Source organism: Bos mutus, chromosome 13 (genome assembly GCF_027580195.1).
Source record: "Bos mutus isolate GX-2022 chromosome 13, NWIPB_WYAK_1.1, whole genome shotgun sequence".
Taxonomy (NCBI): Eukaryota; Metazoa; Chordata; class Mammalia; order Artiodactyla; family Bovidae; genus Bos; species Bos mutus.
Genome location: NC_091629.1, coordinates 19,796,338 through 19,809,511, shown reverse-complemented (window position 1 = coordinate 19,809,511; position 13,174 = coordinate 19,796,338). Strand labels below are relative to the sequence as shown.

The window sequence follows — 13,174 nt, the reverse complement described above, 5'->3', positions numbered from 1 at the left end:
CCTCTAAGTTCATCCAATTCATAAACCTTTAAAAATCATTTTAAAGGAAAACCAACCTGGAAAGATTAGCATCAGTGCACAATCACATTTAAAATCAACAGCTTCATATCAAACACAGAACAACACTAGCAATGGCAAAGTTCAATTGAAATGCACACAAAAATCCACTTGAAAATGCATCTTTAGGATGTAGGTAGAGGAAAATAAAAATGACTTGATTCTGTACCGTAACTGGTTTCATTAATCTAGTGCATAAATCAAACTTATAAGAATATCTTTAAGTCTGCAAAGTCAGAGGGTCACATAAGTAATTAGGCTCTCTCTTTTTCTTTCTTAGCTAACATATGAACTATACTTTTTACACAATTCAAATAGTTGTGTTTTAAGTAAGAGCATCTCTGACCCATAAAATTTATCTGCAGCAGAGGATAAATGTCGGAGAAGGCAATGGCACCCCACTCCAGTACTTTTGCCTAGAAAATCTCATGGACGGAGGAGCCTGGTGGGCTGCAGTCCATGGGGTCGCTAGAGTTGGACACGACCGAGCAACTTCACTTTCACTTTCCACTTTCATGCACTGGAGAAGGAAATGGCAACCCACTCCAGTGTTCTTGCCTGGAGAATCCCAGGGACGGGGGAGCCTGGTGGGCTGCCATCTATGGGGTCGCACAGACTCGGACACGACTGAAGTGACTTAGCAGCAGCAGCAGAGGATAAATGTGAAGCAAAGATCCCACAGAGAAAGCAAAAGGACAAGAAAGGCGTGGCCGAGGCCTTCCCGGATCATTCCTGCATGCGAAGGGCCTGGGTGACTTCACACACTTGAGGGTGACTCTCCTCAAACAGCCACTACTACCTACAGCTGCCAGGTCAGTGGTCCCCAAGCTTTCACAGGACACTCCTCTTTAACAGTATTCTCCCCAACTGGGACCCTTGCCTGAAGAGATATCTATTAATCTGAATTTAAGAAATAAATATCTATTTTCTCATTCTTGCTAATTATCAAGAGACATAAAACCGACAATTGGGGTTACGATCAACATGTTATAATCAACATTACCACACAAAGTTGAAGTGATTTTAGTTAAAACCCACATTCTCATAATCTATAGAACCCTTATAAAAAGAAAAAAAAAATTCCTTTCATTAAGCTTTTCTGAAAGTCTCCGAAATCGTTTGGTGACATTCCCCACCTCCCGTGACCACCTCTCCAGATCATCAAGCATCAAGGGGCTGAAGACTGGGAACCACTGCTTTAGAGTAAGGTTAAGATTCCTAAAAGATAAGCATTTGCCACTGGTAGTGCAGACTCTGTGCTTTCAAAATCAACAAGTGAGTTAAGAAAGAATTCATATACATACTAAACGGATACCTCTAGACACACTTTTGAAAGGAACCTGTCTTGGCCCACGCATAATACCTGGATTTCTTCCTTCGCTACGAAAAGGGCGGACTATAGGTTTAGGAAATTTTGCTCCTTCCAAAGCTTTGGCAGCAGCCGTGTGTTGGGCCTTTTTAATACTAGTTCCTTCAGCTTCCCAGTGCTGATCTCCAAGTGTTAGCTGTACTGTAAACACCTACAAATGAAAATTGTGAGCTCTCAATTCAGGAAACCTGATATTGACTAAAATATGTCACTTGGACCTTGAACATAATTTACGGTCATGGTTTAAAAGGCCTGTCATCATCTTTGTAATTTATCCCTTCACCCCCTTTTCACTGTTTCTAGAAACATGAAAAGATACAAACATCATCAACTTGTACTGCACAGCACTCCATGAAAAAACATCTTTTGAAAGATGGGTATAAGTACAGAAATTAAAAACTGTTCTCTTATATATTAAAATATTAAATGCTAATTATCTGGAAGCCATCCAAATAAAAATTGTCTTCCCATTTCTTCTCATGGAAGAAGTTTAGCAAGCTTAATTTAGACACGTAATAGTACCTCATACAAATGAAGACAGCATTTGTTGTAATTTGTTCACTGATTCTTGTCTGAAAATACAATCTCATTAGGCCAAAACCTCAAATGAATTTGGGAATGTCATTCAGGTAGTGCAATGCTACCTTCTACTTTTCTAAGACTGTGCTATTCAGACACTGCCCCCTCTTTCAGAAGATGAGATTCACTGCAAGCAAAGATCTAACATTTCTGAACTCAATTCTAAGGAGGCATTCAAAAGAGCTAATTTTGCCCTTAACAACTGCAGACAATGACAAGCCTCTTTTTTCCTTTTTAAGTATAAAGGGAACTTGTGTGCACTCTCCATTCGTAAAGTTAGGTTATGTTAATCCCATCAGAATTGGACAAATAATTCATCCAAAAAACACTAGGACCCACCACAGCACAGTGATTCTTTAACACTTGTGTGCATCTGAAGAATAACCCAGGAAGCCTGGTAAAATACACGTGCCAGGAGTTTTGACTGAAAAGAACAGCATGAAGGGAGGCCTGAGCCTGTGTATTTTCAATAAGCTCCCAAAGTCATTCTGATGCACTTCAATGGTTGAGATTCACTGCTCTGGAGCTTTTATTCTTCTGATTTTCTTTATCACGGAATCTATCACTTTATTTAACTTACAAATAATTCACATGAGAAATGGTGATTTGAGTATGTCCAGGTCATTTAACGGAGAGGGCAATGGCACCCCATCCCAGTACTCCTGCCTGGAAAACCCCATGGACGGAGGAGCCTGGTGGGCTGCAGTCCATGGGGTCTCTGAGGGTCAGACACAACTGAGCACTTCACTTTCACTTTTCACTTTCATGCATCGGAGAAGGAAATGGCAACCCGCTCTTGCCTGGAGAATCCCAGGGACGGGGGAGCCTGGTGGGCTGCCGTCTATGGGGTCACACAGAGTCGGACACGACTGAAGTGACTTAGCAGTAGGTCATTTAAATTTGGTGCCTCTAGGGATGGGGGCAACTTGCCTTTACAGCTGATTTTTCTTGTAGGTCTTAACTTCAGGATTCCCTCAGTGCACAGTTTCCACTACAGGGCGAAAAATTAAAGAATCCTTCACCCTCCTTGAAATATTAGGGGTCTCCTGTATTTATGTTGCAGTTTATAAAGTTACTCATTAAAGCACCGTAGCATGAACTCAAAACCCTGGCTGGCACGAGAAGTCAAACAGCAGAAGCAGCCTGCAATGCTGTGCAACCCCTCAGTCATTTTCGTGATCCTTTCACAGAAACACATCGAAGGGGTAAAACGCTATAAGACAGAAAAGAGTTAATTTCACGGTCAGTCTTGCCTTTCTCCACGACTGTCCCGATGGTGCTGCTGCCATGCTGCTGCCTTCTGTGTGGAGGGGCAGTGGTGAGGTTAGATCTCAGTTCAGACAGAATTAAAAGTACACCAGACCTCTGACTTTTTAAATAGTCTAATAATCATCTAGGAGGGAATAAAATTTTCTCTTTGAACTTGTAGGCAAAAAAAAAAAAAGCAGCTACAGACTGAACACACAGCCAAATTACCTAAAAGGTACCAAAGTTCAAGTGAGACAGTACATATTTCCAAAAATACCAAAAACAGTTAATAAAGGGAATCCCAAAGTTAAGATCTGCAAAAAAAATCCTGTAGAAGAAACAGAACAGTTACCAAAAAATTGGCTAATTGCCTTTTAAAAGTAAAGAAATATTTCAAATATAATTATGCTTTAGAATAATATTAAAACTACTTTCATGAGAGTGGGAAATTTCTGTTTTTCTTAAATGTATAATTGCTTAATTGTAATAGCTACCATTTCTCAAGCATTTACTATGTGCCAGACACTGCACTCCACACTTTGACATATATTCTCACAATAGACCTATCAGGTAGGTACTATTATCTCCATTTTACAGATGAGGAAACAAAGTTTCAAAAAAAGTAGTAACCTGCACAAGGTCACCCAGTTAGTAAGAAGCTAAGATTCAAACCCAGATCTGCCTGACTCCAAAGGCAACTAACCAAAATGTGCTACCCTATGGGGCCTGTTCATAATTGTGGTCAATGCTACTTTTAGTCCAAGAAAAAAGAGAAACTTGGTATCATTCAAGGCTTGAGGTTTGCATGTCAGGAAAACTGAGGCACAAAGAGACAAACAACTCATCCTTATAAAACTGTATTATCTTACTTCAAGGCTAGAATCAGAAATAGGCCTAATTCCTTCTCTCTCATACTGTAGTTGCAAAAGATAAAACCAGATACACAAACATTTAGGGTCCAAGCACATTAGCACAGATATCAAGCAAGCTTAAAAGTCTGAACTCCTGAATAACAAATAGTAAAAATTCAAATTGCAGTCAGTCTTTCATCCTTTAAGGTGACAGTGACAAGGGAACCTGAAATCAGAGATAATCCCATGTTCTCACAAGGAGATTAATTTCCACCTCTCACATTCAAACCTTGTATCTGATTCTGAACAAGAAGCAACACTGATTTCCCATTCACCTCCTCTCCCTGCCCGGACCTAAGGTACCTATGCATGTGCAAACGAACAGGAAAGGAGCCAGACGGAGGCTGCAGCCAGGAGGCCCAGAGCCCGGAAAACTCACAGGAAACCATTCACAGGTGCTTGGGACTTGTCTTGATTCAGAATCCTAAACAACCACATGCTAACTGAAGTTTTAAAAGCCAAATATCCCCCAGAGAAGCATCTCTTTTGTTTGACCCACTCTGCAAGGATGGAAAAAAGAAGTGACTCGCCCAAAATCTATACTTCTGCATCTCTTTAAAATCACCTCAGCAGTTTCAAATATGTGTTTTGAATCACTGCATCACTTGCAACTGTATGAAAAGAAAGAAAACATTCCTAGTGGGTTATAAATGCACAAGCAGTATGGACAATATTTACCTTACAGTGAGCTGGACCTTGCTCACGCAAAAGCTTATACTCAGGCTGAATCTTGTTGAAACGGGCTAACTCATTCACAAGACACACTGGGGTTTTCTCTTTAGGGTGTGCCATGTTAGAAGGAACTGAAAAATAATGTGAGAGCATTGACGTCAACTAGCAGTGTTAGAGACGGCAGCTCTCCAGGGCTATGAAGAGAGGGAAAACAAACGCAACGTCTAATGATTTAGAGCCAACAGCAATGCAAAACTGCAAACCACACTGAGGGCACGTATCTGAAGACACAGCTGGGATCTTTTCTGAACCAGTTGAAGTCAGGTAACCTAGGAGGGGGTGTGTCTTCAAAAGAGAGAGAACAGAAAACACAGGAATAACTAAACCATGGCAAGCACACAAGATTTGAAATCGGATGAGGGACTGCTATTATAACCAAGGGAATAACAATGAGGTCTTTTGAGCAGAGACACATACACACACTGGTTACTACAACAGTTGTCAGCTGTACCCTGTTCATTATTTCACAAAACGCAATATGCCAATACCATTTCTTAAACGACTGTCTTTTTCCAAATAGTTAACTTCTCCTTCCTGGGACATCTTCTCGTCTTATCTCCAGAGGCTGCCATCCTCAGACTTTACCTATCTTTAATAATTATGTAAGTAAAATAAAATGGTCTTGGAGGGCGGGAGTTTTATAAAGTCAACAAAATGTGGATATAAGAACACATTAGAAGAGATAGCAATTAAATCCCAGAGGACTGAACTAGTCCGTGCCATTGCCTATTAAGATGGTTTTCAAATGGCAAACAGGGGGAACCCTGAGCCTCTAGGGGACTGTGACAAGTCAAGAACGCCATCTGGGGAGCTGGTCCAAGAAGTCCAGAGGCAGCAGCGTGACCGAGTCTGTGCAGCGGAGAGTGGGACGAGCTGAAACCCTAAGGAGAGAGGTACAAAGCAAGGAAGCGAGAGGATGGAGGAGGAAATGCAAGGGAGATGTCAGGCATCAAGGGCCGCGAAGAGCTTATTATAAGGCGACTCCAGTACAGAGACACCTGTGTGGACACCCCCGTTAACTAGCTTTGCAACTTGGGATGAGGAGAGGGGGAGATATGGGGAGCAGAATATTGTTTTTAAGGGTTATTTCCCCAGGGGTTCCAAGTCTTTTCCAATCCATGGATATTTTTATTTCATTTTTGTTTTCCTAATATTCAAATTTGAGGCCTTCCTTTTTAAACATCTCTGCTGCTTTGTTCAATTTCTCTTTGGCCCTCACTGTGATTTCTCAACCACCTCTGGATGGCAATTTAAACTTAGTCAAAATAAAAATTAGCAAATGCCAACACATTCTTCTGTATCCCAAAATCTGGCTGTCCCCTTGCTTGGGATAAATCTTACAGACCTCCAAAAAGGGTACTTACAGCTACAAATCAGTTCTGGGAAATCATTTTAACAGCAGAATTTTCCCATATAACAATGAATATCCCAAGTGGTATTTATTGCTCAATTTTTTTCTGCCAGCTACCAGTTTATAACAGAGTAGGCTTTACAGTTTGGTTTCCAATTTTCTCCTTACACTTTGAAATAGTCTGTAAAAGGCCTCTATTGAGCCAGTATATTATCAAGTGTGTTTTATATCTGATATAAAGAAGTGTGGGCAGTATACTTTCTCCTGCTTCTTGAAGGTAAATGTGCAAGAGCTCCCTGTATCTGCAATCTACTTATCAGGTCAGCAAACAGGCTAAGAAAACATTTGAAACAGAAGACACTTGGATCACACGCTTACCTGCAGCTGCACTGGTGGAGGTAAGAGATGCAGAGGGTAAAGCAGAGTTTTGAATAGGTCTACCTGCATTTTCAGAGGGCAGAGAGCTAGCAGTAGAAGGAATACTCATCAAAGGCTGTGAGAGAAGAGACTGGTTCTTGTTCAGTATTTGGCTCCCTGAGAGAGCAGCAGATGGGTTCTGAACTTGCACTTGAACTTGAGACATGGTCACTTTCAACAAAAGTGAACAACTGCAGGTAAACAGCTTTCAGTGCAGGTTAATTCAGTGCTATGAAGTCTAAAGTTCTACCTGAAAGTTGTAAGGGAAAGAAAATAAAAAGATAAATTATAGAAGAGATATGTAATTGCCAATATTCAGTCAAAAACTGGTGTCACCTACTCAAGTATGAAAACAGCCCGTTCAGTCTGTAACTGTGATGTACAGTAAGATTCACTAGCTTTGTGAATTTCTCATAGTGTTTTTTCCCCCAGAGTGTTTTAAAATGACTTACAACACCCACATACCCTGCACGCTCATTTTACAAAGACTATCGGCAGGGTACAATAATACTTATTGTTGAATACTAAGAATTATAAACTATAGCCTGCATTAAAAAATCAAATTAAAAACATGAAGAGCTTTTCCACTGAATATGGGATATGGTAAAGGTTTCTGGGCTCAAAATGATAAGAAACTGAAAGTAAACTGGGTTTGTAACACCATTACTGGTGAACGTAAACACGGCTTCCATTTTTTGGCCATGTGCTCAGAATGGCACCTCTGGAGCTCTCCTTTAAGTTGACTGAAGAAAGAGAATTAATTCCTCCTTTTTGCCATTTCTTTTTCCTTATGATGATAAAAGACCTTTTTGTTCTCCTGTAAGGTTTGTTTGAGATAGTCTCATTTATTTACAGATTCCAAACAAGAATTGTTGCACCCACAACCATGCTCATGGATCCTCAGAATAGCAAAGAACATTCTATAGTATGTTTATTATTAAAAGCAAAAGTGGAGAAGATGCAGAAGAGAGGAACAGATTTCAGGCTGACAATTTTACTAGTGTGGCTTATGAAGGGAACAGAGAAGATTTTTATTGTATCTTGTAAGTTCCAAAGGTATTAATTCTAAATACATTTAAATTTCTGCACCAGTCAAAAATAAGGACAGTTCTGCTCATTTTCATGGCCATCGTTCAAAAAGCTGAAAATGTTTAAGCAAATCAAAAGTACTCAAAAATAACCATTAAGCAACAAAGAACAGAAAAAGCCAAGCAAGGCAGAAACCAGCAAACTAACAAATTAGAAGTTCTACTATAAAGTAATTTGTTACTTTCGTTTTTTGTTAAGTCTCAAAATGATTTTTAATTAAAGCCAAACCTCTACAAACAGATGAATGACCAAAGCACGTAAGTTACTTGAAGTCTTGGAACACCCTCCCTTGTGGAGAGCAAAGTGAAAAAGTGAAGTTGCTCAGTCGTGTCTCCATGGACTGTATGGACTGTGTGACCCCATGGACTGTAGCCTGCCAGGCTCCTGTGCGTGGGATTTTCCAGGCAAGAATACTGAAGCAGGTTGCTCCTGCTCTTCTCCAGGAGATCTTCCTAACCCAGGGATCAAATCCTGGTCTCCCCCCGCACTGCAGGCAGACTCTTTACCATCTAAGCCACCAGGGAAGCCCTTTGCAGAGAGCAAAAAGGACTACAAAACTCAAAACAAGGCAAAAATCAGAAACAAAAGCACCTTGGCTAAACTATGACTTTGGTTAGTAACAGGCATAAATACTACCTTACACGACACAATTCTCCAACATTACAGTTGTTTCCTGTCTACTTTTGAAATCAGAACAAAATACCAGAGGAGATGCACTGAAGATTTGGGTACTGGTCTTAGCAGACAAGTTGCCAGTGTCAAGCAACAAGTCCAAAACCTTTTAGAAGGCAGCTATGACCTCCTTTCATTGTTCAATCAGCTGCCAAAATATAAATATTTCTCTCTCAATCTTCCCCTCCTGCTCTTATTCATTCTCTCCCTCTCTCTCAACTCTGTCCTGACGGCATTTTTCTACCCTCCCGTGCAAAAAAAAAAAAAAAAAAAAACCACTGAGAGTTGTACTCACAACTTCACAACACCAACCACAGATCACAGGTCCAAACATAAGCCAAAAGCACAGTGTTTGCTCCAGAGTCTACCCGCATCCCAGAAAGTGAAAGTGAAGTCGCTCAGTCGTGTCTGACTCTTTGAGACCCCGTGGACTGTAGCCCACCAGGCTCCTCCGTCCATGGGATTCTCCAGCCAAGAGTATTGGAGTGGGTTGCCATTTCCTTCTCCAGGGAATCTTCCCGACCCAGGGAAGCAACCCAACTCTGCCCTGGGTGGCTCTTGAGAGTCTGAGACTGAATGAACTAAATTTAGAAAGGGTGGGGCCCAAAGGGATCTTTGTTGGCTAGCTTCTTTACAGCAGGCCCACTGCCAGCATTTCCAATGACAGGCATAAATTCATAGGTTTGCTAGAAGTTGAGAAATGAAACAAACAGGATATTAATTAAGACTGCCCCAAAAATGCTAACCTCATGTACACCTGGAGGAGTTTTATCTTTCAAACAACTGGTTGAAATAAATAGTTCAAAACTGCAGACAGAAAATATTTTAAACCCTAATAAGGCTCTATATTTTATAATTTTTTAGTTTGCAATATGGCCAATAAAAATTCAGCACAGTACTCCTTTTAAGTCATTTACTAATTTAACTTTCCTATGTGTTTTTAAGCCTGAAAATAGAATCTAAAGAAATAGTTTTAAAGAGGCAATTTTGCTCCCCAAGGACACCTGACAATATCTGGAGACATCATTTGGCCGTCACATCCGGGAAATGGGAGAACCTACTGGTGACCCAGTGGGGAGAGGAGCAAGGGTGCCATTTCTAGCACATACATATGCATTCACAGAGCAGAACCCTACTCATGTATGAAGGAGCTCATATTCTCAGAGAGGAAAGAAAACCCCTTTTCATCTCAAAAGGCCCTGAAATACTGATGCTAATATTTTACCCAAACAGATGCTCTTCCCCTAAGAGAAGTCAGGCAGCTACAAATAAAGCTTTTCACTACTGCCATCTATATAGTTCATGGAAGCATTCAGGGGAATCACAGAATTTCAGAGATATTATTTCTGCATAAATTAAGAACCTTTTGCTCAACCATACTGAGATTAAATCCTTAAATGAAAACTTACACTTTCCTTTACACTTGTCTTTAAGCATTGTTTTCCATCAGATAAATTAGGGACTTAAAAGAGATGTAAATGCTTTATTAGAGTCTTCTTACAGAAGAAGAGTATTTCACACACAGGAAAATTAGGTTGAAAAGTTTAAAACACAAAGACTACAGTTTTCCCTGAGGCTGGAAACACTTTTGACTGTGAAGCCTGTGTTGTGCTGTTTCCCTGCCTCCTGCCTCCAGCACAGATGAGAACCATTCATCTACTGATTTTTTCCTCTAATTGGGGAGCTTGAGATACCAACTCAAGAAACCATTTTCATCCTGTTCTCAAATCCTAAATTTACGGAATGCAAATAAAGGACTACAACATTGTGAGTGGTGAGATGACAAGAGTTATGGGTACCTCTTTTTAAAAGATTCCTAATTCCAAGTCCCCCCAGATCCTAACTTGGGCCTGGCGACATAAAAATCTCATAAAAAACAGTCTCACCTGGCAATTTCCACTTTACAAGTGTCAAGTACTTTTTAATGGGTTGCAGTAAGGGGAATATGGGCACATTATAAAAGCATTTTGAAAAATTGTACATGATGTGCTAAAAAGTGATCAGGTACAAAATGCACATTCCTAACTCAGCCAATGAATCTACCAAAACTGGGCCATACTGAGTGCACAGCCTGAGTGACTTAATACACAAAAAGGCAGATCCTTCTAGAAACAGTTTACAGAACCACCTACAGTACTGCTTAGTACCAATCCCTTTCAACTAACAGACTGCTAAACTGCGCAGTATGAAACATCTACTTCAGCAATTATGGGAAAACATCATTTCTATTACTAATACCCATTTTTTAACAGCGTTAACACATAAGTGTCCATACTTTTGTGCAATCTACACATCATTCCCTTTTGTAATAAGTGATGTTTCCAAACAAGATGTATTTTTTAAAAAAAGGAAGGAAGGAAAGAAAAAGAAAAGAAAAAAGTCATCCCAATTCTGGACAAGCTTTTAAAAGCCAAAACACCGCACTAAGTATTTCCCCTTCTTGCCTTTATTATTAGGTTAGTGCAAAAGTAATTGCAATTTTGCCCTGTTAAACCCTGCCATTTGATACTGGAAATGCATCCTTAAATGTGGTTATGTTGTATTAATATATCATTTTAATGCACATTTCTCACTTTTTTTTTGCGAACGACATTATTTGCTATTTATTTTATATTTAGACTATGGAAATGATGTTAGACAAACAGCAAATTCGAGCAAGTTTTAATTCAAGTTCAAAGTGAGTTGTAAAGCAGTGGAGACAACTCACAACATCAACAACACATTTGGCCCAGGAATTGCTAATGAACATACAGTGCAGTGATGGTTCAAGAAGTTTTGCAAAGGAGATGAGAGCTTTGAAGATGAGTGTAGTGGACGGCCATCAGAAGCTGACGATGACCAACTGAGAGCAATCATCAGAGCTGATACTCTTACAACTACACAAGAGGCTGCAAAGAACTCAACATCTACCATCTACAGCCGTTCAGCATTTGAAGCAAATTGGAAGGGTGAAAAAACTCAGTAAGTGGGTGCCTTGTGGGCTGACCAGAAAAAAAAAAAAAATCGTTCGGAAGTGTCATCTTCTCTTGCTCTACGCCAACGACAAACCATTTCTCAATCAGATTGTAACATGCGACGAAAAGTGTCATTAAAAAAAGTTGTCATTTTATATGACAACTGGCGATGACCAGCTCAGTGGCTGGACTGAGAAGCAGCTCCAAATCACTTCCTAAAGCCAAAGCTGCACCAGAGAAAGGTCATGGTCACTGTTTGGTGGTCTGCTGCCTGTCTGATCCACTACAGCTTTCTGTCTGTTCAGCAAATTGATGAGATGCACCAAAAACTACAATGCCTGCAGCTGGTATTGGTCAACAGAAGGGCCCAATTCTTTTCCACAACATCCAATCGCACGTCACACAACGCTTCAAAAGTTGAATGAATTGGGCTACAAAGTTTTGCCTCCTCCATCATATTCACCTGACCTCTCACCAAACGACTACCACTTCTTCAAGCATCTCGAGAACTTTTTGCAGGAAAAACGCTTCCACAACCAGCAGGAGGCAGAAGATGCTTTCCATGAGTTCGTTGAATCCTGAAGCACAGATTTTTATGCTACAGGAATAAACTAACTTATTTCTCATTGACAAAAATATGTTGATTGTAATGATCCCTACTTTAAGTAACAAAGATGTGTTTGAGCCTAGTTATAGTGATTTAAAATTCACGATCCGAAAAAACCACAATTACTTCTGTGCCAACTTAATAAATCTTACATAGTATGGGTACACAGATATGAAGGATCTGTGCTTCACCATAACACAGCTTTAGCAGTACCAACGGCAATTTTAGGATACATTTATTCACTATTCAACAAAATCTATTAAGCCTCTACTACATGTGAACTCTTCTATGGCAGACTGTACATTCTCAAGTGCTAGAACTACTTGTTAAACTTTTCCTCAAAGACACAAGAAGAGCTCTTTAAGCAACCAACTGTACATCTATTAATCTGTTCTCTACAGCTTCTGAGAGGCTTTACTTAGAGCAACTTCGTCAACAACAACAAAAAGTTAAGGAACAAACCACTTTTCCTATAAAAGTCTTGAAATATACCTAAAATACCCACATCATTCCCTTACATCCAACAGGTTACTTCCAAGATCCTTCTCCCAGACATCTTTCTAGCTGCAATGAGGTTATACAGTTTTCTGCAAGTGAACTCACTCCCCCAACCACCACTTCACCCTACCTTCACCTCCCCTCCAGCAGCATCCTCCACCCCCTACCCCCACAAAGACAGCACTTCACTGACTCCAAAGGTTATCCAAACACCCGTAGGCAGAGCACCAGAAGCACAGAAACACGGCAGTCATTATCATCCTACATAATCATTTCCAAAAAGACAATGTCAATGTCGAGCAAATAATGTTCAACAACAGGCCCATATACCAAATCACACAATAATAAAAGGTTCTTCAAAAGAAATATGACTGAACTACTTAAGAGGAAAAAGAAAGAGAGACAGCAATGTACTTGGTGCCCAGGAGAAAGACACAGGACAAACAGCCATGCTGAGGCACAATCACTTGCAAGGCAATAAAGTGAGCCAAAAATAACACCTGGAAACCCGGACTCGTCAAGACCTTTGCACCCAATACAAGAGCCTGACTGCAGCCCTCACACAGTTGGCCCAATGCCATGTGGGCAGTGGGCAACTCTCTTTCCACACAAATGTAACCACTGGGTAGTCCATTTAAAGAAATACTTCCTAAAAGAGAATTCATTATTAATTGTTTATCACAGAAAAGC

At 40.2% G+C, this 13,174-nt stretch overlaps 1 protein-coding gene across 11 annotated transcripts in view; it reads right to left on the bottom strand.

Moving 5' to 3' along the window:
* STAU1 (staufen double-stranded RNA binding protein 1) overlaps window positions 1-13,174 on the bottom strand; it is a 61,658-nt gene that overhangs the window by 36,030 nt on the left and 12,454 nt on the right. For 4 of the 11 annotated variants that reach the window (XM_070381064.1, XM_070381066.1, XM_070381063.1 and 1 more), the window contains 3 exons: window positions 6,626-6,914; window positions 4,843-4,967; window positions 1,421-1,577 (listed from right to left, as the gene is read on the bottom strand). The exons of 3 other annotated variants lie outside the window; for them this stretch is intronic. In XM_070381064.1, the coding sequence (XP_070237165.1) occupies window positions 1,421-1,577; window positions 4,843-4,967; window positions 6,626-6,830 (487 nt within the window). In that variant the 5' untranslated portion in view covers window positions 6,831-6,914. Of the gene's footprint in view, window positions 1-1,420; window positions 1,578-4,842; window positions 4,968-6,625; window positions 6,915-13,174 lie in introns of those variants that run through there. 4 more of the 11 variants (XM_070381068.1, XM_070381069.1, XM_070381067.1 and 1 more) reach the window with 3 other exon arrangements.